We start from the raw sequence: 24,590 nt of genomic DNA on the forward strand, positions 1-24,590 counted from the left end.
ATGTATTGTCTCCATGTTACATGCTCTAGTGATGCACGGTGGCCGCTCCGCCTGAGGATGGCCGCTCCTTGGTCTCCGAATGGCGGCGGCTGACCTCATGGAGGACTCTCTCGCCTTGGCCTTTTCTAGGGTGGAAAGAGACACAAATGAAACAGTGATGATTTTAAAGTGTTTATTGAACGTTTATTAGCCACGACATGGCGGGGATGATGGGGAAAGGGGCTCTGGATCCCGGTTGGCGAAAAACGGCAGATGCCTCCTTATCCACGTGTGGCCAGAAGGAGGCTGCATTCACAACTCAAAAAAAGCACCCTGTTCCCCTAAAACACAACCCTCCCCCCAACCTCTAGAAGGACAGTTTGCAGGGAAACAGACATGTGGGGAGGCAGCAATGCCAGGCAGCCCGTCTTGGATTCGAGAAACAGATGCGCCCAATTCTTAGAGGATTAGGGGATCCTTAGAGGAGGAGGAGGGAAGGGGCAGAAAAAGGAACACTGGGCGATTTTAGACCCGTGTTTGGCAACCTGGACAATGTCACAAAGGTGGGCTTCAACCCCCAGGATTCCCCAGAGAGCCACCTTCAAATTGCCAGGGTTGAAAAACCCGGTTTCAGATGTTCAGCTCAGGCCTGGGAGGACCATCAAGCGAACTCACAGAGCTTCAGCCTCCCTGGAACATGCCGCCTTTTCCAAGCTTGGCCCCGTGAAGATGGATGGACTTCAACTCCCAGAATCCCCTAGCCAGGCGCCTGATCTGCAACTCCCAGAATTCAATAGGTGGGCTTTTCTCCATTCAATTCAAGGCATATGAGAAATCCGGTGGCCAGGAATGGTGGTTTAAGGGAATTTGGCTTGCTGGGGATGCTGCAACGGTTGTTAGGTATGAAACGTTGGTCCCAAGAACCCTTTGTCTCTGTCCTGTTGTAACTTCCAGCGGTCATTACGCGAAATGTTGTAAGTCAAGGAAGAAGACTTTTGCGTATGCTAATGGAGAGTGAAGCCAAGGAACTATGATCTCAATCTGGTCTGTTTTCTAGGAGGGAAAAGAAATAATTTATTTGTTTTTATTTATTTATTCTTTCAAGAGATTTTAAGATAACAGGAACAAGTATAAAAATAGTTATGAATACATGAAAGGGATATATATAAGAAAACGGTAGGGACGTTCGTGCGATTATGCACCATTTAAATTTAAAATGATTGGTCTTTTTTCCGCGGTGGGGGACACAGACCAAGGGTTTTAATGTGTCATCCTATACTTGCCTGGACTCCCACCTAGGACGTCCGCGAATGCCGTGACCGGCTCCTCCTCGATGCTCTCGTCTTGGTAGGCGAGGACGGCAGTCACTTCCAGACACAGGACATCGAACCATTCTTAGCGGAGAAGGTTTTGCAGGTCTCCGTTCACCCGACAAAACTTTTAAATTTAATTTGGAAGGACCCCCTCCCCAGGACAGGGATGAGGATCCCTTGGTGGTCCTTTAGCACTATTTTCTGGGGTTTAGCTGTTCCTTGTAAAGCCCAGAACGGCCTTCTTAATAGTTGGCCAGGACACGAGGGTCGTATACGAACTTGTGTCCACCACCATATCACCCAGTTATCCCTCAATGTCGACGGTGGTGTGGAATTTCTCGGAGCATTGTGCGCTGTAGTAGTTGACGAACGTTTGGGGGGCTAGTTTGTGTCTGCAACTTGGTGTTCTCCTCGCTGGTGTCTCAGAAACGGTGCCTTCCGGAATCGCATCAGGGACGCACATGGACACGTCGGGGAAACAATCGGCCTCTGGAGACAGGATGCCGGCTGTGTTGCACGGCAAGGGTTTGCGGTGTGCCCCTTCCGTTGTGCATCTTGAGTAAGTGGCCTCTTTGGATCGGCCTTCTGCTCTGGGGGGATTGCCCCCACATGTGACACCAAAGAGGCGCCTCTCTCCCATTTCCGGACTCCCTGCCTCCTCTTCGGAACAAGTGTGGTGGATTTCATCACCCTTGGATGTATTGTGTCCGTCTACCATGCTCTTGTGATGCACGGTGCCTGCTCTGCCCGAGGGATGGCCGTTCCTTTGATGTCCGAATGGCGGTGTCTGACCTCATGGGGGACTCACTCGCCTTGGCCTCGTCTAGGGTGGCTTGGAACCTGAGATCAAGCTGAGCCATTAATCGCCTCCGTAGGCTTAAGTCTTTTATACCCGCAAGGAGCCCCTCTCGCATCCTTTCCTCCTCCAGATCGCTGAATTGCAGTCGCCTGCCATTTCTATCAGGGATGCCACAAAGTCATAGACTGTCTCACTGCCTTTTTGATCCCTGGGGAGAAACTCATGTGACCAAGGCTGGTGCTGGGGGTGCATAATGTGCTCATAGCGTGTCATGAAGCTCCCTCCCACGTACTGCCTGCACATGTGTTGGTGCCGAGAGGCCCGTAGCCGTTTGGAACACGTCCCGTCCACAGGAGCTCAGGAAAAACGCTCTTCTCCTCTTGTCCGTTACAGCCAGACGGTCATTTTCTTCCCTGAAGACGTGAAAAGGACCCATGTACGATCTCCAGTATCCTTTCGCTGGGGGGGATGGAGCTGGCCGGGCATGGGTGGCCATCTTGGAGTGGCCGAGGCAGGTTCTTCTCCCCTTGCGGCGGTGATGGTGGTGGCCACTGTTGCCGCTGGGATTACCAGCCTCAGTTCATCCGCTTTGTCCTTTGATCTCTGCAGGGGCCCCCCACTTCCTCGCCAGGGTTAAGTGGGGGTCGAATGAAGAGGCCGGGTCCTCAGCCGGTCAGAACAGCCCTCGATGGAGTCCATTAAGGTGTAGGTGTGGTGCCTGCCCAACCGCTCCCTCCTTCCAAGATTATCCCTCCCCTCCCCAGGAAAAGAGACCAATGATTTCAACTTGTTTCTTTTTCCCCCGCCCAGAAGGCGGACCGGCTTCACTCTCCATTAGCAGATTAAGAAGGGACCTTGCAGGTCATCTAGTCCAACCCCAGCCTTTAAGCAGGAGACTCTGCACCATTTCTGACCAGGGGCAGTCCAAGGTCTTCAACAAAGACCCTCCTGCCTTTCCCAAGCTCCCCCCTCCCCTCGACCACCCAGGCCAGTCAATCGCTCCCACTCCCCTAATCCCCAGAGGCCTGGCCTGCTGGAGCCCCCTCCCCGCCTCTCCAGCACGTCCGTCATCGCTCAGAACGGTCGCTAAAGAAAGGATTGGGTGTGTGTCGGGGGGGAGGTGATTGGTTCCCTCTGAGTCGGGTGATTTTCTGGCAGACGTTTCATGAGCCAGCTAGGGAACATCGTCAGGGCTCAGGGGAGTGTTGGGTTCAGCGATGAAGAGGAGCAAGGATCAAAGGTGGGAGAGAGGAGAGGCCACTTATTATATGCTCGTCTCTTGCCACTCACCAGGAGAGGGAGAGGTCTAGTCCCCCTTTATAGCCCATCACCAGGGGGCAGTGAGTTCGAGTCCCACTTTAGGACAAAGGGCAGCTGAATGTCTTGGATCAGGCGCTTTGCCCATCACGTGAGTTGCTGACGGTTGTGTCTCCCAGGATGTCCCATTTTTTAAAAAAATAAATAAAAACACCTGCAATTGTACAAAGGAAAAGCAGGATATAAGCCCAAAAAACCAAGGTTTTTTTAAAAAGAGAATTTAAACTTGAAAGTGGATCTTCCCCAAATTTTTGTCACCTCGAGAATGAAAATATCAATATTTTAACTTTCTCCACTCAGATGTTAGTAATGCTCACCTTAGGCCATAAATTGAGTCCAGAATTTCGATTAAGGTGTGCAGGTTTTTAAGCAGCTCACTGAAAGTCCCTACAGGGTTTTGATTTTTTTTTTTTTGCAATGGTCATTAAGCGAATCATGATTTTAAGTGAACCGATTGCCTGAAACAGACGTTTGTCGGAAGGCAGATGTAAAATGACGTAAAATATCCTCACATGACCACGAGACGTAGAAAATGGCGGCCGAGGCAGTTTGGTTGTCGAATGCGCAAATGGCGATGCAACAAGGCTGTGTGTGTTTGTGAGTTGAAACTTGGTCTTCTGGACCATCTGGGGGGCTCTGTCTTAGCTTCGAACTATTCCTAAGTGACCGGTCATAAATTGAGGATTACGGTCGTACGTCGAGGACTTAGCAAAGGTTACTCAAGATACGCCCCCCCCACCCCAGGAAGCAACTATGGAAAGTTTATATGTTTTCCCATAGTAGCATGATACCTATTTGAAAAGTAATGTGTAAAATGTTTAAGATTTAAATTAATATTAATATAAACGATAGAATTGAATTGAGATGGATTGTTGTTTTAAACATATTATATATTCATAATTTTTTCTTTTTTTGAAAATATAGTGTGTAATTTTAGAAAGTACCAAGCAGAATCCGAATGGAAGGTATGTATTATATTAAGTATTATAATTTTAGGGGAAAGATATAAAGGCGTCATACTCCAATCAGTGATTACAGGAGAAATTTTGTTTAATGAGAAAAGATAACAGAGAGCTGAAACAGGACAGATATAGAATATAAGTATAATGATCTGAATTGAGATGAAATAAATAAAATAAAATTAAGAAAGTTAAATCGGGAAGAAGTTATATAGAAAATGTAGAATGGTAATAAGATATGGAATGGTATATAAAAATGAGCATGAACTTGAATTTGTATCTATACGAAGAGATGTAACCCAGGATGAAGCTGCTTTCAAAAACGATGTTTTATGTTTTTATTTTTTATGTTTTGTTTGTTTATGTTTGTTTTTAAAAATTAATAAAAAAAATTTTTTTTTAAAAAAAGATACCCCCACAACCACCCTGGAAACCCTGGAAGCCCCAGGGGACAGAAATGAAAGCGTGACGATTGTGAAGTGTTTATTGAACATTTATTAGCCACGACATGGCGGGGATGATGGGGAAAGGGGCTCTGGATCCCGGGTGGCGAAAAACAGCAGATGCCTCCTTATCCACCTGTGGCCAGAGGGAGGCTGCACCCCCATAACTCAAAAAAAGCACCCTGTTCCCCTAAAACACAACCCTCCCCACAACCTCTAGAAGGACAGTTGGCAGGGAAACAGACATGTGGGGAGGCAGCGATGCCAGGCAGCCCGTCTTGGATTTGAGAAACAGATGCGCCCAATTCTTAGAGGATTAGGGGATCCTTAGAGGAGGAGGAGGGAAGGGGCAGAACAAGGAACACGGGGCAATTTTAGACCCTTGTTTGGCAACCTTGACAATGTCACAAAGGTGGGCTTCAACCCCCTGGATTCCCCAGAGAGCCACCTTCAAATTGCCAGGGTTGAAAAACCCGGTTTCAGATGTTCAGCTCATGCCTGGGGGGACCATCAAGCGAACTCACAGAGCTTCAGCCTCCCTCGGACATGCCGCCTTTTCCAAGCTGGGCCCCGTGAAGATGGATGGACTTCAACTCCCAGAATCCCCTAGCCAGGCGCCTGAGCTGCAACTCCCAGAATTCAATAGGTGGGCTTTTCTCCATTCAATTCAAGGCATATGAGAAATCCGGTAGCCAGGAATGCTGGTTTAAGGGAATTTGGCTTGCTGGGGAGGCTTCAACGGTTGTTAGGTAAGAAACGTTGGTCCCAAGTCCCCTTTTTCTCCGTCCCGTTGTAACTTCCAAGGGTCATTAAGGGAAATGTTGTAAGTCGAGGAGGAAGACTTTTGCGTATGCTAATGGAGAGTGAAGCCAAGGAACTATGATGTCAATCTGGTCTGTTTTCTAGGAGGGAAAAGAAATAATTTATTTGTTTTTATTTATTTATTCTTTCAAGAGATTTTAAGATAACAGGAACAAGTATAAAAATAGTTATGAATACATGAAAGGAATATATATAATAAAACGGTAGGCACGTTGGTGCGCTTATGCACCATTTAAATTTAAAATGATTGGTCTTTTTTCCGCGGTGGGGGACACAGACCAAGGGTTTTAAGGTGTCATCCTATACTTGCCTGGACTCCCACGTAGGACGTCCGCGAATGCCGTGACCGGCTCCTCCTCGATGCTCTCGTCTTGGTAGGCGAGGACGGCAGTCACTTCCAGACCCAGGACAACGAACCATTCTTAGCGGAGAAGGTTTGGCAGGTCTCCGTTCACCCGACAAAACTTTTAAATTTAATTTGGAAGGACCCCCTCCCCAGGACAGGGACGAGGTTCCCTTGGCAGTCCTTTAGCACTACTTTCTGGGGCTTTAGCTGTTCCTTGTAAAGCCCAGAACGGTCTTCTTAATAGTTGGCCAGGACACGAGGGTCATATACGAACTTGTGTCCACCACCACATCACACAGTGATCCCTCAATGTCGATGGTGGTGTGGAATTTCTTGGAGCATTGGGCGCTGTAGTAGTTGACAAATGTTTGTGGGGCTACTTTGTGTTTGCAACTTGGTCGTCTCCTAGCTGGTGCCTCAGAAACGGTGCCTTCCGGAATCCCATCAGGGACGCACATGGACACGTCGGGGAAACAATCGGCCTCTGGAGGCGGGATGCCGGCTGGGTTGCACGGCAAGGGTTTGCGGTGTGCCCCTTCCTGTGCATCTTTGGCAAGTGGCGTCTTTGGATCGGCCTGCTGCTCTGGGGTGATTGCCCCCACATGTGACACCAAAGAGGCGCCTCTGTCCCGTTTCCGGACTCCCTGCCTCCTCTTCGGAAGGAGTACGGTGGATTTTGTCACCCTTGGATGCATCGTCTCCATGTTCCATGCTCTCGTGATGCACGGTAGCCGCTCCGCCCGAGGGATGGCTGCTCCTTGATCTCCGAATGGCGGTGTCTGACCTCATGGGGGATTCAGTCCCGCAAGGATCCCCTCTCGCATCCTTTCCTCCTCCAGATCGCTGAATTTACAGTCTCCTGCCATTTCTCTCAGCGTTGCCACAAAGTCATAGACTGTCTCACGGCCGTTTGGATCCCTGGGGAGAAACTCATGTGACCAAGGCTGGTGCTGGGGGTGCATAATGTGCTCATAGTGTGTCCTGAAGCTCCCTCCCATGAACTGCCTGCACGTGTGTTGGTGCCGAGAGGCCCGTAGCCGTTTGGAAGATGTCCCGTCCACAGGAGCTCAGGAAAAACGCTCTTCACCTCTTGTTCGATACTCCTAGAAGGACACTGGCTTCCCTGAAGATGTGAAATGGACCCATGTACGATCTCCGGTCTCCTTTCGCTGGGGGGGATGGAGCTGGCCGGGCGTGGGTGGCTATCTTGGAGTGGCCGAGGCAAGTTCTCCTCCTCTTGCTGCGGTGATGGTGGTGGCCGCTGGTGCCGCTGGGATGCCCAGCCTCAGTTCAGCCGCTTTGTGCTTTGATCTCTGCAGGGGCCTCCCTTCCTCACCAGGGTTAAGTGGGGGTCGAATGAAGAGGCCGGGTCCTCAGCCGGTCAGAACAGCCCTCGATGGAGTCCGTTAAGGTGTAGGGGTGGTGCCTGCCCAACTGCTCCCTCCTTCCAGGATTATCCCTCCCCCCCCCCCAGGAAAATAGACCAATGATTTTAACTTGTTTCTCCCTCCCCCCACGCCCAGGAGGCGGACCGGCTTCACTCTCCATTAGCATATTAAGAAGGGACCTCGCAGATCATCTAGTCCAACCCCAGCCTTTAAGCAGGAGACTCTGCACCATTTCTGACCAGGGACAGTCCAAGGTCTTCAACAAAGACCCTCCTGCCTTCCCCAAGCTCCCCCCTCCCCTCGACCACCCAGGCCAGTCAATAGCTCCCACTCCCCTAATCCCCAGCCGCAGCCCAGGACGATCCATCCAAGCCACGCTCACCCAAATCAAACACCACCAAGGCGGGTTTTCTGCACATCGCCTGCGTCTCTACGGGGTCCGCTGAGGGAGGAAGGAGGGGACAGGATCGGCGCAGCCACTAAGGGGCTTTCCAGCGCCCAGAGCAAAAGATTGCGTGCAAAAGGCAGATTGCAAAGCCTTGAGGGCGTCAGCTTTGTTGCAATGCAGGGTGATCCTCAGTAGATCCTAAAAGCCAAACAGGAAAGTCCTGATCTCTTGGCTCCCCCGCCGGCCAGAAAGCTTGCAGCCTTGCAGGTCATCTAGTCCAACCCCAGCCTTTAGGCAGAAGACTCTGCACCATTTCTGACCAGGGGCAGTCGAAGGCATTCAACAAAGACCCTCCTGCCTTCCCCAAGCTCCCCCCTCCCCTCGACCACCCAGGGCATTCAGTCAATCGCTCCCACTCCCCTAATCCCCAGAGGGCGGGGCTGCTGGATCCCCCTCCCCCGCCTCTCCAGCACGTCCGTCATCGCTCGGAATGGTCGCTAAAGAAAGGATTGTGTGTGTGTGTCGGGGGTGTTTGATTGGTGCTCACTGAGTCAGGTGGTTTTCTGTCAGACGTTTCATGAACCGGGCTAGGGAACATTGTCAGGGCTGAGGTGAGTGTGGGGTTCAGCGATGAAGAGGAGGAAGGATCCAGGTAGGAGAGAGGAGGGTCCGCTTATTATATGCTCGTCTCTTGCCACTCAGCCGGAGAGGGCGAGTTCTAATCACCTTTTATAGCCAAACACCAGGGGGCAGTGAGTTCGAGTCCCACTTTAGCACAAAGGGCAGCTGAATGTCTTGGATCAGGCGCTTTGCCCATCATGTGAGTTGCTGACGGTTGTGTCACCCAGGATGTCCCATTTTTAAAAAAAGAAATAGAAACACCTGCAATTGTACAAAGCAAAAGCAGGATATAAGCCCAAAAAACCAAGGTTTTATTAAAAAGAGAATTTAAACTTGGAAGTGGATCTTCCCCAAATTTTTGTCACCTCGAGAATGAAAATATCAATATTTTAACTTTCTCCACTCAAATGTTAGTAATCCTCACCTTAGGCCATAAATTGAGTCCAGAATTTCAATTAAGGTGTGCAGGTTTTTAAGCAGCGCACCGAAAGACCGTAGAGGGTTTTGATTTATTTATTTTTTGCAATGGTCATTAAGCAAACCATGAGGTTAAGTGAACCAATTGCCTGCAATGGACGTTTGTCGGAAGCCAGATGTAAAATGACGTAAAATATCCTCACATGACCACGAGACGCAGAAAATGGCGGCCGAGGCAGTTTGGTTTTCGAATGCGCAAATGGCGATGCAATAAGGCGTGTGTACGTTTGTGAGTTGAAACTTGGTCTTCTGGACCATCTGGGGGGCTCCGTCTTAGCTTCGAACTACTCCTAAGTGACCGGTCATAAATTGAGGATTACGGTCGTACGTTGAGGACTTAGGAAAGGTTACTCAAAATATCCCACCCACCCCAGGAAGCAACTATGGAAAGTTTATATGTGTTCCCATAGTAGCATGATACCTATTTGAAAAGTAATGTGTAAAATGTTAAAGATTTAAATGAATATTAATATAAATGATAGAATTGAATTGAGATGGATTGTTGTTTTAATCATATTATATATTCATAATTTTTTCTTTTTTAAAAATATAGTGTGTAATTTTAGAATGTACCAAGTAGAATCCGAATGGAAGGTATGTATTATATTAAGTATTATAATTTTAGGGGAAAGATATAAAGGCGTCGTACTCCAATCAGTGATTACAGGAGAAATTTTGTTTAATGAGAAAAGATAACAGACAGCTGAAACAGGACATAGAAAGAGTATAAGTATAATGATCTGAATTGAGATGAAATAAATAAAATTAAGAAAGTTAAATCGGGGAGAAGCTATATAGAAAATGTAGAATGGTAATAAGATATGGAATGGTATATAAAAATGAGCATGAACTTGAATTTGTGTCTGTATGAAGAGATGTAACCCTGGATGAAGTTACTTTAAAAAAATATGTTTTATGTTTTTATTTTTTTAAGTTTTGTTTGTTTATGTTTGTTTTTAAAAATTAATTAAATTTTTTTTTTTTTAAAAAAAACATACCCCCCACAATCACCCCGGAAAACCTGCGGGCCCCAGGAGACACAAATGAAACTGTGACGATTGTGAAGAGTTTATTGAACATTTATTAGCCACGACATGGCAGGGATGATGGGGAAAGGGGCTCTGGATCTCGGGTGGAGAAAAACAGCAGATGCCTCCTTATCCACCTGTGGCCAGAGGGAGGCTGTACCCCCGTAACTCAAAAAAAGGCACCCCGTTCCCCTAAAAAATAATCCTCCCCCCAACCGCTAGAAGCTGTTCCTTGTGAAGCCCAGAATGGCCTTCTTAATAGTTGGCCAGGACACGAGGGTCATATCCCAAATTGTGTCCACCACCATATCACCCAGTGATCCCTCAAGCTCGACGGTGGTGTGGAATTTCTTGGAGCATTGGGCACTGTAGGAGTTGACAAACGTTTGAGGGGCTACTTTGTGTTTGCAACTTTGTCGTCTCCTCGCTGGTGCCTCGGAAACGGTGCCTTCCGGAATCCCATTAGGGATGCACATGGACACGTCGGGGAAACAATCGGCCTCTGGAGACAGGATGCCGGCTAGGTTGCACGGCAAGGGTTTGCGGTGTGCTTCTTCCTTTGTGCATCTTGGGCAAGTGGCGTCTTTGGATCGGCCTGCTGCTCTGGGGGGATTGCACCCACGTGAGACACCAAAGAGGCGCCTCTCTCCCATTTCCGGACTCCCTGCCTCCTCTTCGGAAGGAGTACGGTGGATTTTGTCACCCTAGGATGTATCGTCTCCATGTTCCATTCTCTTGTGATGCACGGTGGCCGCCTTTTTGATCCCTGGGGAGAAACTCATGTGACCAAGGCTGGTGCTTGGGGGTGCATAATGTGCTCATAGTGTGTCCTGAAGCTCCCTCCCACGAACTGCCTGCACGTGTGTTGGTGCCGAGAGGCCTGTAGCCGTTTGGAAGACGTCCCGTCCACAGGTGCTCAGGAAAACCGCTCTTCTCCTCTTGTTCGATACTCCTAGAAGGTCACTGGCTTCCCTGAAGACGTGAAATGGACCCATGTACGATCTCCAGTCTCCTTTCGCTGGGGGGGATGGAACTGGCCGGGCGTGGGTGGCCATCTTGGAGTGGCCGAGGCAGGTTCTCCTCCCCTTGCTGCGGTGATGGTGGTGGCCGCTGGTGCCGCTGGGATGCCCAGCCTCAGTTCAGCCGCTTTGTGCTTTGATCTCTGCAGGGGCCCCCTTCCTCGCCGGGGTTAAGTGGGGGTCGAATGAAGAGGCCAGGTCCTCAGCCGGTCACGACAGCCCTCGATGGAGTCCGTTAAGGTGTAGGGGTGGTGCCTGCCCAACCGCTCCCTCCTTCCAAGATTATCCCTCCCCTCCCCAGGAAAATAGACCAATGATTTTAACTTGTTTCTCCCCCTCCCCACGCCCAGGAGGCGGACCGGCTTCACTCTTCATTAGCATATGAAGAAGGGACCTTGCAGGTCATCTAGTCCAACCCCAGCCTTTAAGTAGGAGACTCTGCACCATTTCTGACAAGGGGCAGTGGAAGGCATTCAACAAAGACCCTCCTGCCTTCCCCAAGCTCCCCCCTCCCCTCGACCACCCAGGCCAGTTAATCTCTCCCACTCCCCTAATCCCCAGAGGGCGGGGCTGCTGGAGACCCCCCCCCCCCGCCTCTCCAGCACATCCGTCATTGCTCAGGATGGTCACTAAACAAAGGATTGTGTGTGTGTGTTTGTTACGGGGGGGGGTGATTGGTGCTCTCTGAGTCAGGTGGTTTTCTGGCAGACGTTTCATCAGCTAGCTAGGGAACATCGTCAGGGCGAAGGGGAGTGTGGGGTTCAGGGATGAAGAGGAGCAAGGTTCAAAGGTCGGAGAGAGGAGGGTCCGCTTATTATATGCTCGTCTCTTTCCACTCACCAGGAGAGGGCGAGTTCTAGTCCCGCTTTATAGCCAATCACCAGGGGACAGTGAGTTCGAGTTCTACTTTAGCACAAAGGGCAGCTGAATGTCTTTGATCAGGCGCTTTGCCCATCACGTGAGTTGCTGACGGTTGTGTCACCGAGGATGTCCCATTTTTTAAAAAAATAAATAAAAACACCCGGAATTGTACCAAGCAAAACAGGATATAAATGCAAAAATAAAAGGTTTTCTTTAAAAGGGAAGTTAAACTTGGAAGTGGATCTTCCCCAAGGTTTTGTCACCTCGATCATGAAAATATCTATATTTTAACTTTCTGCACTCAAATGTTAGTAGTCCTCACCTTAGACCAGAATTTGAGTCCAGAATTAAGATTAAGGTGTGCAGGTTGTTAAGCAGCGCACCGAAAGACCGTACAGGGTTTTTATTTTTTATTTTTGGCAAGGGTCATTAAGCGAATCGTGATTTTATGGGAACCGATTGTCTGCAATGGATGTTTCTGGAAGGCAGATGTGAGATGTCATAAAGTATCCTCACATGACCGCGAGACGCAGAAAATGGCGACCGAGGCAGTCTGGTTGTCAAGCGCGCATATGGCGATGCAACAGGGCATGTGTGTGTTTGTGAGTTCAAACTTGGTCTAAAGTACCTTTTGGGGGCTCTGTCTTAGCTTCAAACCATTCCTAAGTGACCGTTTGTAAATTGAGGATTAAGAAAGGACTGTGTGTGTGTGTCTTGGAGGGGGGGCTGATAGGTTCCCTCTGAGTCGGGTGGTTTTTTGAAGACGTTTCATGACCCAACTAAGGAACATTATCAGTGCAAAGCATTCGTTTATTATATGCCGATCAGCAGGAGAGCAAGAGTTCTAGTCCTGCTTTAGGCATTCAAGCCAGCTGGGAAATTTCAGCCAACAACTAGAGGATGGTGAGTTCTAATTGTACCTTAAGGAAAATAACACAGCTGGGTGATTTTGGGCACATCAGAAGGGACCTTGCAGGTCATCTAGTCCATCCCCAGCCCCTAAGCGGGAGACTCTGCACCATTTCTGACAAGGGGCAGTCCAAGGTCTTCAACAAAGACCCTCCTGCCTTCCCCAAACTCCCCCCTCCCCTCGACCACCCAGGCCAGTCAGTCGCTCCCACTCCCCTAATCCCCAAAGGGCGGGGCTGCTGGAGCCCCCTCCCCGCCTCTCCAGCACGTCCGTAGTCGCTCAGAATGGTCGCTAAAGAAAGGATTGTGTGTGTGTGTTGGGGGTGTGTGATTGATGCTCACTGAGTCAGGTGGTTTTCTGGCAGACGTTGCATGAGCCAGCTAGGGAACATCGTCAGGGCTCAGGGGAGTGTGGGGTTCAGTGATGAAGAGGAGCAAGGATCAAAGGTGGGAGAGAGGAGGGTCCGCTTATTATGTGCTCCTCTCTTGCCACTCACCAAGAGAGGGAGAGGTCTTGTCCCCCTTTATAGCCCATCACCAGGGGGCAGTGAGTTCGAGTCCCACTTTAGCACAAAGGGCAGCTGAATGTCTTGGATCAGGCGCTTTGCCCATCATGTGAGTTGCTGACGGTTGTGTCACCCAGGATGTCCCATTTTTAAAAAAATAAATAAAAACACCTGCAATTGTACCAAGCAAAAGTAGGATATAAACCCCCCAAAACAAGTTTTTTTTAAAAAGAGAAGTTAAACTTGGAAGTGGATCTTCCCCAAATTTTTTTCACCCCGAGAATGAAAATATAAATATTATAACTTTCTCCAGTAAAATGTTGGTAGTCCTCACCTTAGGCCATAATTGGAGTCCAGAGTTAAGATTACGGTGTGGAGGTTGTTAAGGAGCTCATTGAAAGACCGTACAGGGTTTTTATTGTTTATTTTTTGCAAGGGTCATTAAGCGAATCATGATTTTAAGTGAACCGATTGCCTGCAATGGACGTTTGTCGGGTGCCAGATGTGAGATGATGTAAAATATCCTCACATGACCACGAGTCTCAGAAAATGGCGGCCGAGGCAGTTTGGTTGTCGAGTGTGCAGATGGCGATGCAACAGGGCATTTGTGTGTTTGTGAGTTGAAACTTGGTCTTCAGTACCATTTTGAGGGCTCCGTCTTAGCTTCAAAGCATTCCTAAGTGACGGGTCGTAAATTGAGGATTACGGTCGCATATCAAGGACTTAGCAAAGGCGACTCAAGATACCCCCCCCCCCCGACCTCCCCGGAAACCCTGCAGGCCCCAGGAGACACAAATGAAACTGTGACGACTATGAAGTGTTTATTGAACATTTATTAGCCACGACATGGCAGGGATGATGGGGAAAGGGGCTCTGGATCCCGGTTGGCGAAAAACGGCAGATGCCCCCTTATCCACCTGTGGCCAGAGGGAGGCCGCACCCCCGTAACTTTAAAAAATGCACCCCGTTCCCCTAAAACACAATCTTCCCCCCAACCTCTAGAAGGACAGTTTGCAGGGAAACAGACATGTGGGGAGGCAGCGATGCCAGGCAGCCCGTCTTGGATTCGAGAAACAGATGCGCCCACTTCTTAGAGGATTAGGGGATCCTTAGAGGAGGAGGAGGGAAGGGGCAGAACAAGGAACACAGGGCGATTTTAGACCCGTGTTTGGCAACCTGGACAATGTCACAAAGGTGGGCTTCAACCCCCAGGATTCCCCAAAGACGACCTTCAAATTGCCAGGATTGAAAAACCCGGTTTCAGATGTTCAGCTCAGGCCTGGGAGGACCATCAAGCGAACTCACAGAGCTTCAGCCTCCCTGGAACATGCCGCCTTTTCCAAGGTGGGCCTCGTGAAGATGGATGGACTTCAACTCCCAGAATCCCCTAGCCAGGCGCCTGAGCTGCAACTCCCAGAATTCAATAGGTGGGCTTTTCTCCATTCAATTCAAGGCATATGAGAAATCTGGTGCCCAGGAATGGTGGTTTAAGGGAATTTGGCTTGTTGGGGATGCTGCAACGGTGGTTAGGTATGAAACGTTGGTCCCAAGCCCCTTTTTCTCCGTCCTGTTGTAACTTCCAGCGGTCGCTAACTGAAATCTTGTAAGTCGAGGAGGAAGATTTTTGCATATGCTAATGGAGAGTGAAGCCAAGGAATGATGATCTCAATCTGGTCCGTTTTCTAGGCGGGAAAAGAAATTATTTATTTTTATTTATTTTTATTTTTTCAAAAGATTATTAGATAAAAGGTACAAGTATAAAAATAGTTATGAATACATGAAAGGGATACATATAAGAAAACAAAAACAATCGGACAGGAACGGTAAGCACGTTCGTGCGCTTATGCACCATTTAAATTTAAAATGATTGGTCTTTTTTCCGCGGTGGGGGACACAGACCAAGGGTTTTAAGGTTTCACCCTATACTTGCCTGGACTCCCACCTAGGACGTCCGCGAATGCCGTGACTGTCTCCTCCTCGATGCTCTCGTCTTGGTAGGCGAGGACGGCAGTCACTTCCAGACCCAGGACAACGAACCAATCTCAGTGGAGAAGGTTTGGCAGGTCTCCGTTCACCCGACAAAACTTTTAAATTTAATTTGGAAGGACCCCCTCCCCAGGACAGGGATGAGGATCCCTTGATGGTCCTTTAGCAATATTTTCTGTTGCTTTAGCTGTTCCTTGTGAAGCCCAGAACGGCCTTCTTAATAGTTGGCCAGGACACGAGGGTTGTATACGAACTTGTGTCCACCACCATATCACACGGGGATCCCTCGATGTCGATGGTGGTGTGGAATTTCTTGGAGCATTGGGCGCTGTAGTAGTTGACGAACGTTTGGGGGGCTACTTTGTGTTTGCAACTTTGTCGTCTCCTAGCTGGTGCCTCAGAAACGGTGCCTTCCGGAATCGCATCAGGGATGCACATGGACACGTCGGGGAAACAATCGGCCTCTGGAGGCGGGATGCCGGCTGGGTTGCACGGCAAGGGTTTGCGGTGTGCCTCTTCCTTTGTGTATCTTGGGCAAATGGCGTCTTTGGATCGGCCTGCCGCTCTGGGGTGATTGCCCCCACATGTGACACCAAAGAGGCGCCTCTCTCCCATTTCCGGACTCCCTGCCTCCTCTTCGGAACAAGTGCGGTGGATTTTGTCACCCTTGGATGTATCGTCTCCATGTTCCGTGCTCTCGTGGTGCACGGTGGCTGCTCCGCCCGAGGGATGGCCACTCCTTGATCTCCGAATGGCGGCGTCTGACCTCATGGAGGACTCACTCGCCTTGGCCTCGTCTAGGGTAGCTTGGAACCTGATATCAACCTGAGCCATTAATCGCCTTCGTAGGCTTAAAACTTTTATACCCCCAAGGAGCCCCTCTCGCATCCTTTCCTCCTCCAGATCGCCGAATTTACAGTCTCCTGCCATTTCTCTCAGCGTTGCTACAATGTCATAGACTGTCTCACGGCCTTTTTGATCCCTGGGGAGAAACTCATGTGACCAAGGCTGGTGCTGGGGGTGCATAATGTGCTCATAGCATGTCCTGAAGCTCCCTCCCACGAACTGCCTGCACGTGTGTTGGTGCGGAGAGGCCTGTAGCGGTTTGGAAGACGTCCCGTCCACAGGAGCTCAGGAAAAACGCTCTTCTCCTCTTGTTCGATACTCCTAGAAGGTCACTGGCTTCCCTGAAGACGTGAAATGGACCCATGTACGATCTCCAGTCTCCTCCCGCTGGGGGGGATGGAACTGGCCGGGCGTGGGTGGCCATCTTGGAGTGGCCCTGGCAGGTTCTCCTCCTCTTGCTGCGGTGATGGTGGTGGCCGCTGGTGCCGCTGGGATGCCCAGCCTCAGTTCAGCCGCTTTGTGCTTTGATCTCTGCAGGGGCCCCCCTTCCTCGCCAGGGTTAAGTGGGGGTCGAATGAAGAGGCCAGGTCCTCAGCCGGTCAGAACAGCCCTCGATGGAGTCCGTTAAGGTGTAGGGGTGGTGCCTGCCCAACCGCTCCCTCCTTCCAAGATTATCCCTCCCCTCCCCAGGAAAATAGACCAATGATTTTAAATTGCTTCTTTTTCCCCCGCCCAGAAGGCGGGCCGGCTTCACTCTTCATTAGCATATTAAGAAGGGACCTTGCAGGTCATCTAGTCCAACCCCAGCCTTTAAGTAGGAGACTCTGCACCATTTCTGACAAGGGGCAGTCGAAGGCATTCAACAAAGACCCTCCTGCCTTCCCTAAGCTCCCCCCTCCCCTCGACCACTCAGGCCAGTCAATCGCTCCCACTCCCCTAATCCCCAGAGGGCGTGGCTGCTGGATCCCCCTCCCCCACCTCTCCAGCACGTCCGTCATCGCTCAGAATGGTTGCTAAAGAAAGGACTGTGTGTGTGTGTATTGGGGGGGGGTGATTGGCGCCCTCTGAGTCAGGTAGTTTCTTGGCAGACGTTTTATGAGCCAGCTAGGGAACATCGTCAGGGCTAAGGGGAGTGTGGGGTTCAGTGATGAAGAGGAGCAAGGATCAAAGGTGGGAGAGAGGAGGGTCCGCTTATTATATGCTCGTCTCTTGCCACTCACCAGGAGAGGGCGGGGTCTAGTCCCACTTTTTAGACAATCACCAGGGGGCAGTGAGTTCGAGTCCCACTTTAGGACAAAGGGCAGCTGAATGTCTTGGATCAGGCGCTTTGCCCATCATGTGAGTTGCTGACGGTTGTCTCACCCAGGATTTCCCATTTTTAAAAAAAGAAATAGAAACACCCGCAGTTGTACAAAGCAAGAGTAGGAGATAAACCCAAAAATAAAAGGTTTTTTTTAAAAGAGAAGTTAAACTTGGAAGTGGATCTTTGCCAATTTTGTTTCACCCCGAGAATATTTTAACTTTCTTCACTCAAATGTTAGTGGTCCTCACCTTAGACCATAAGTTGAGTCCAGAATTAACATTAAGGTGTGCAGGTTGTTAAGCAGCGCACCGAAAGACTGTACAGGGTTTTTATTGTTTATATTTGGCAAGTGTCATTAAGCGAATCAATATTTTAAGTGATCCGATTGCCTGCAATGGACGTTTGTGGAAGGCAGGTGTAAGATGACGTAAAATAATCTCACATGTCCACGAGATGCAGAAAATGGCGGCCGATTCAGTCTGGTTGTCAAGCGCGCAAATGGCGATGCGACAGGGCGTGTGTGTTTAGCACACTAAAGAAAGGATTGTGTTTTTGAGTGAGGAGGGAGGTGATTGGTTCCCTTTGAGTCGGGTGGTTTTCTGTCAGACGTTTCATGAGCCAGCTAGGGAACATCGTCAGTGCTAAGGGTAGTGTGGGGTTTAAGGAGGAGGAGGAAGAGGGAGGGAGGAAGAAGAGGAGAAGGGAGCGGTGAATAAAGAGAGGAGGAGGAGAAGTGTGGAGTCTGTGGAACTCTCTGAGCTGGGTGGATTTTTTTGAAGACGTTTCATGACCCAACTAAGGAACATTATCAGTGCAAAGCCTTCGTTTATTATATGCCGATCAGCAGGAGAAGGAGAGTTCTAGTCCTGCTTTAGGCATTCAAGCCAGCTGGGATATTTCAGCCAACAACTAGAGGCTGGTGAGTTCTAATTCTTCCTTAGGCAAAAAAAGAGAGCTGGGTGATTCTGGGCAGATCAGAAGGGACCTTGCAGGTCATCTAGTCCATCCCCAGCCTCTAAACAGGATACTCTGCACCATTTCTGACAAGGGGCAGTCGAAGGCATTCAACAAAGACCCTCCTGCCTTCCCCAAGCTCCCCCCTCCCCTCGACCACCCAGGCCAGTAAGTTGCTCCCACTCCCCTAATCCAAAGAGGGGGGGGCTGCTGGAGCCCCCCCCCCCCGCCTCTCTAGCACGTCCGTCATCGCTCGGAATGGTCGCTAAAGAAAGGATTGTGTGTGTGTGTTGGGGGTGTGTGATTGGTGCTCTCTGAGTTGGGTGGTTTTCTCCAGACGTTTCATGAGCCAGCTAGGGAACATCGTCAGGGCTGAGGGGAGTGTGAGGTTCAGGAATGAAGAGGAGGAAGGATCCAGGTAGGAGAGAGGAGGGTCCGCTTATTATATGCTCGTTTCTTGCCACTCAGCCGGAGAGGGCGAGTTCTAATCACCTTTTATAGCCAAACACCAGGGGGCAGTGAGTTCGAGTCCCACTTTAGCACAAAGGGCAGCTGAATGTCTTGGATCTGGCGCTTTGCCCATCACGTGAGTTGCTGACGGTTGTGTCACCCAGGATGTCCCATTTTTAAAAAAAATAAATAAAAACACCTGCAATTGTACAAAGCAAAAGCAGGATATAAGCCCAAAAAAAAAAGGTTTTTTTAAAAAGAGAATTTAAACTTGGAAGTGGATCTTCCCCAAATTTTTGTCACCTCGAGAATGAAAATATCAATATTTTAACTTTCTCCACTCAAATGTTAGTAATCCTCACCTTAGGCCATAAATTGAGTCCAGAATTTCGATTAAGGTGTGCAGGTTTTTAAGCAGCGCACCGAAAGACCGTAGAGGGTTTTGATTTATTTATTTTTTGCAATGGTCATTAAGCGAACCATGATTTTAAGTGAACCAATTGCCTGCAATGGACGTTTGTCGGAAGCCAGATGTAAAATGACGTAAAATATCCTCACATCACCACGAGACGCAGAAAATGGCGGCCGAGGCAGTTTGGTTGTCGAACGCGCAAATGGCGATGCAACAAGGCTGTGTGTGTTTATGAATTGAAACTTGGTCTTCTGGACCTTTTGGGGGGCTCCGTCTTAGCTTCGAACTACTCCTAAGTGACCGGTCATAAATTGAGGATTACGGTCGTACGTTGAGGACTTAGGAAAGGTTACTCAAGATATCCCACCCACCCCCGGAAGCAACTATGGAAAGTTTATATGTGTTCCCTTAGTATCATGATACCCATTTGAAAAGTAATGTGTAAAATGTTAATGGTTTAAATGAATATTAATATAAACGATAGAATTGAATTGAGATGGATTGTTGTTTTAATCATATTATATATTCATAATTTTTTCTTTTTTAAAAATATAGTGTGTAATTTTAGAATGTACCAAGCAGAATCCGAATGGAAGTTATGTATTATATTAAGTATTATTATTTTAGGGGAAAGATATAAAGGCGTCATACTCCAATCAGTGATTACAGGAGACATTTTGTTTAATGAGAAATGATAATAGAGAGCTGAAACAGGACAGATATAGAATATAAGTATAATGATCTGAATTGAGATGAAATAAATAAAATAAAATTAAGAATGTTAAATCGGGGCGAAGCTATATAGAAAATGTAGAATGGTAATAAGATGTGGAATGGTATATAAAAATGAGCATGAACTTGAATTTGTATCTATACGAAGAGATGTAACCCAGGATGAAGCTGCTTTCAAAAAAGATGTTTTATGTTTTTATTTTTTATGTTTTGTTTGTTTATGTTTGTTTTTAAAAATCAATAAAAAAAATTTTTTTTTAAAAAAAGATACCCCCACAATCACCCCGGAAACCCTGGAAGCCCCAGGAGACACAAATGAAACCGTGACGATTGTGAAGTGTTTATTGAACATTTATTAGCCACGACATTGCAGGGATGATGGGGAAAGGGGCTCTGGATCCCGGGGGGCGAAAAACAGCAGATGCCTCCTTATCCACCTGTGGCCAGAGGGAGGCTGCACCCCGTAACTCCAAAAAAAGCACCCCGTTCCCCTAAAACACAATCTTCCCCCCAAACTCTAGAAGCTGTTCCTTGTGAAGCCCAAAAAGGCCTTCTTAATAGTTGGCCAGGACACGAGGGTCATATACGAACTTGTGTCCACCACCGTATCACACGGGGATCTGTCGATGTCGACGGTGGCGTGGAATTTCTTGGAGCATTGCGCGCTGTAGTAGCTGACGAACGTTTGGGAAGCTAGTTTGTGTCTGCAACTTGGTCGTCTCCTCGTTGGTGCCTCCGAAATAGCGCCTTCTGAAATCCCGTCAGGGATGCACATGGCCGCGTCGGGGAAACAATCGGCCTCTGGAGGCGGGATACCGGCTGGGTTGTACGGAAGCTTTTGCGGTGTGCCCCTTCCGTTGTGCATCTTTGGCAAGTGGCTTCTTTGGATCGGCATGCCGCTCTGGGCGGATTGCCCCAACACGGGGCACCAAAGAGGCGCCTCTCTCCCGTTTCCGGACTCCCTGCCTCCTCTTCGGAACAAGTGCGGTGGATTTCATCACCCTACAATGTATTGTCTCCATGTTACATGCTCTAGTGATGCACGGTGGCCGCTCCGCCTGAGGGATGGCCGCTCCTTGGTCTCCGAATGGCGGCGGCTGACCTCATGGAGGACTCTCTCGCCTTGGCCTCATCTAGGGTGGAAAGAGACACAAATGAAACAGTGATGATTTTAAAGTGTTTATTGAACGTTTATTAGCCACGACGTGGCGGGGATGATGGGGAAAGGGGCTCTGGATCCCGGTTGTCGAAAAACGGCAGATGCCTCCTTATCCACGTGTGGCCAGAAGGAGGCTGCACTCACAACTCAAAAAAAGCACCCTGTTCCCCTAAAACACAATCCTCCCCACAACCTCTAGAATGACAGTTTGCAGATAAATAGACATGCCTGAGGTGCAACTCCCAGAATTCAATAGGTGGGCTTTTCTCCATTCAGTTCAAGGCATATGGAAAATTCGGTGGCCAGGAATGGTGGTTTAAGTGAATTTGGCTTGCTGAGGATGCTGGAACGGTTGTTAGGTATGAAACGTTGGTCCCAAGCCCCCTTTTTCTCCGTCCTGTTATAACTTCCATTGGTCACTAAGCGACATGTTATAAGTCGAGGAGGAAGACCGTTGCATATGCTAATGGAGAGTGTAGCCAAGGAACAATGATCTCAATCCGGTCCGCTTTCTAGGAGGAAAAAGAAATAATTTATTTATTTTTATTTATTTATTTTGACAAAAGATTATTAGATAAAAGGTACAAGTATAAATATAGTTAGGAATACATGAAATGAATACATATAAGAAAACAAAAAACAATTGGACAGGAACGGTAAGCACGTTGGTGCGCTTATGCACTATTAAAATTTAAAATGATTGGTCTTTTTTCCCCGGTGGGGGACACAGACCAAGGGTTTTAAGGTGTCATCCTATACTTGCCTGGACTCCCACCTAGGACGTCCGCGAATACCGTGACCGGCTCCTCCTCGATGCTTTCGTCTTGGTAGGCGAGGATGGCAGTCACTTCCAGACCCAGGACAACGAAGAATTCTAAGCGGAGAAGGTTTGGCAGGTCTCCGTTCACCCGACAAAACTTTTAAATTTAATCTGGAAGTACCCCCTCCCCAGGACAGAGATGAGGAACCCTTGGTGGTCCTTTAGCACTACTTTCTGGGGCTTTAGCTGTTCCTTGTGAAGCCCAGAACGGCCTTGTTAATAGTTGGCTAGGACACGAGGGTCATATACGAACTTGTGTCCACCACCATATCACCCACTGATCCCTCAATGTCGACGGTGGTGTGGAATTTCTTGGAGCATTGGGCGCTGTAGTAGTTGACAAACGTTTGAGGGGCTACTTTGTGTTTGCAACTTTGTCGTCTCCTCGCTGGTGTCTCAGAAACGGTGCCTTCCGGAATCGCATCAGGGATGCACATGGACACGTCGGGGAAACAATCAGCCTCTGGAGATGGGATGCTGGCTGTGATACACGGCAAGGGTTTGCGGTGTGCCCCTTCCGTTGTGCATGTTTGGCAAGTGGCGTCTTTGGATCGGCCCCCTGCTCTGGGGTGATTGCCCCCACATGTGACACCAAAGAGGCGCCTCTGTCCCGTTTCCAGACTCCCTGCCTCCTCTTCGGAACGAGTACGGTGGATTTTGTCACCCTTGGATGTATCATCTCCATGTTCCATGCTCTCGTGATGCACGGTGGCCGCTCTGCCCAAGGGATGGCCGCTCCTTGATCTCCGAATGGCGGTGTCTGACCTCATGGAGGACTCACTCGCCTTGGCCTTGTCTAGTGTGGCTTGGAACCTGAGATCAAGCTGAGCCATTAATCGCCTCCGTGGGCTTAAGTCTTTTATACCCGCAAGGAGCCCCTCTCGCATCCTTTCCTCCTCCAGATCGCTGAATTGCAGTCGCCTGCCATTTCTCTCAGCGTTGCCACAAAGTCATAGACTGTCTCACGGCCTTTTTGATCCCTGGGGAGAAACTCATGTGACCAAGGCTGGTGCTGGGGGTGCATAATGTGCTCATAGCATGTCCTGAAGCTCCCTCCCACGAACTGCCTGCACGTGTGTTGGTGCCGAGAGGCCTGTAGCCGTTTGGAAGACGTCCCGTCCACAGGAGCTCAGGAAAAACGCTCTTCTCCTCTTGTCCGTTACAGCCAGACGGTCATTTGCTTCCCTGAAGACGTGAAATGGACCCATGTACGATCTCCGGTCTCCTTTCGCTGGGGGGGATGGAGCTGGCCGGGCGTGGGTGTCCATCTTGGAGTGGCCGAGGCAGGTTCTCCTCCTCTTGCTGCGGTGATGGTGGTGGCCGCTGGTGCCGCTGGGATGCCCAGCCTCAGTTCAGCCGCTTTGTGCTTTGATCTCTGCAGGGGCCTCCCTTCCTCACCAGGGTTAAGTGGGGGTCGAATGAAGAGGCCGGGTCCTCAGCCGGTCAGAACAGCCCTCGATGGAGTCCGTTAAGGTGTAGGGGTGGTGCCTGCCCAACCGCTCCCTCCTTCCAAGATTATCCCTCTGCACCACTCTGCACCATTTCTGACCAGGGGCAGTCCGAGGTCTTCAACAAAGACCCTCCTGCCTTCCGCAAGCTCCCCCCTCTCCTCGACCACCCAGGCCAGTCAATAGCTCCCACTCCCCTAATCCCCAGCCGCAGCCCAGGACGATCCATCCAAGCCATGCTCACCCAGATCAAACACCACCAAGGCGGGTTTTCTGCACATCGCCTGCGTCTCTACGGGGTCCGCTGAGGGAGGAAGAAGGGGACAGGATCGGCGCAGCCACTAAGGGGCTTTCCAGTGCCCAGAGCAAAAGATTGCGTGCAAAAGGCAGGTTGCAAAGCGTTGAGGGCGTCAGCTTTGTTGCAATGCAGGGTGATCCTCAGTAGATCCTAAAAGCCAAACAGGATAGTCCTGATCTCTTGGCTCCCCCGCCGGCCAGAAAGCTTGCAGCCTTGCAGGTCATCTAGTCCAACCCCAGCCTTTAGGCAGAAGACTCTGCACCATTTCTGACCAGGGGCAGTCCAAGGCATTCAACAAAGACTCTCCTGCCTTCCCCAAACTCCCCCCTCCCCTCGACCACCCAGGCCATTCAGTCAATCGCTCCCACTCCCCTAATCCCCAGAGGGCTGGGCTGCTGGATCCCCCTCCCCCACCTCTCCAGCACGTCCGTCATCGCTCGGAATGTTCGCTAAAGAAAGGATTGTGTGTGTGTGTCGGGGGGGGGGGGGTGATTGGTGCTCACTGAGTCAGGTGGTTTTCTGGCAGACGTTTCATGACCCAGCTAGGGAACATCGTCAGGGCTGAGGGGAGTGTGAGGTTCAGCGATGAAGAGGAGGAAGGATCCAGGTAGGAGAGAGGAGGGTCCGCTTATTATATGCTCGTCTCTTGCCACTCAGCCGGAGAGGGCGAGTTCTAATCACCTTTTGTAGCCAAACAGCAGGGGGCAGTGAGTTCGAGTCCCACTTTAGCACAAAGGGCAGCTGAATGTCTTGGATCTGGCGCTTTGCCCATCACGTGAGTTGCTGACGGTTGTGTCACCCAGGATGTCCCATTTTTTTAAAAAATAAATAAAAACACCTGCAATTGTACAAAGCAAAAGCAGGAGATAAACCCAAAAAACCAAGGTTTTTTTAAAAAGAGAATTTAAACTTGGAAGTGGATCTTCCCCAAATTTTTGTCATCTCGAGAATGAAAATATCAATATTTTAACTTTCTCCACTCAAATGTTAGTAATCCTCACCTTAGG

At 49.4% G+C, this 24,590-nt stretch overlaps 1 protein-coding gene across 2 annotated transcripts; it reads right to left on the reverse strand.

Moving 5' to 3' along the window:
* Nucleotides 1-21,251: 21,251 nt before the first annotated feature.
* LOC148124433 (uncharacterized) lies at nucleotides 21,252-23,122 on the reverse strand. 2 transcript variants are annotated; one of them, XM_087918379.1, is made up of 2 exons: nucleotides 21,793-23,122; nucleotides 21,252-21,529 (listed from the first exon to the last, which is right to left on the reverse strand). In XM_087918379.1, the coding sequence occupies exon 1, from the start codon at nucleotides 22,722-22,724 to the stop codon at nucleotides 22,065-22,067; it is 660 nt and encodes a 219-aa protein (XP_087774505.1). In that variant the 5' UTR covers nucleotides 22,725-23,122; the 3' UTR covers nucleotides 21,252-21,529; nucleotides 21,793-22,064. The 2 variants fall into 2 exon arrangements, with proteins under 2 accessions (XP_087774505.1, XP_087774504.1); XM_087918378.1 differs by having other exon boundaries at nucleotides 21,252-21,525; nucleotides 21,777-23,122.
* Between the last annotated feature and the right edge of the window lie 1,468 nt (nucleotides 23,123-24,590).

Source organism: Pseudonaja textilis, chromosome Z (genome assembly GCF_049901715.1).
Source record: "Pseudonaja textilis isolate UNSWEBS1 chromosome Z, rPseTex1.2, whole genome shotgun sequence".
Lineage (NCBI taxonomy): Eukaryota > Metazoa > Chordata > Lepidosauria > Squamata > Elapidae > Pseudonaja > Pseudonaja textilis.

Bases quoted from the DNA above. Each gene is read 5' to 3' on its own strand.
- LOC148124433 (XM_087918379.1), bottom strand. From the start codon at position 22,724: ATGCGAGAGGGGCTCCTTGCGGGTATAAAAGACTTAAGCCCACGGAGG.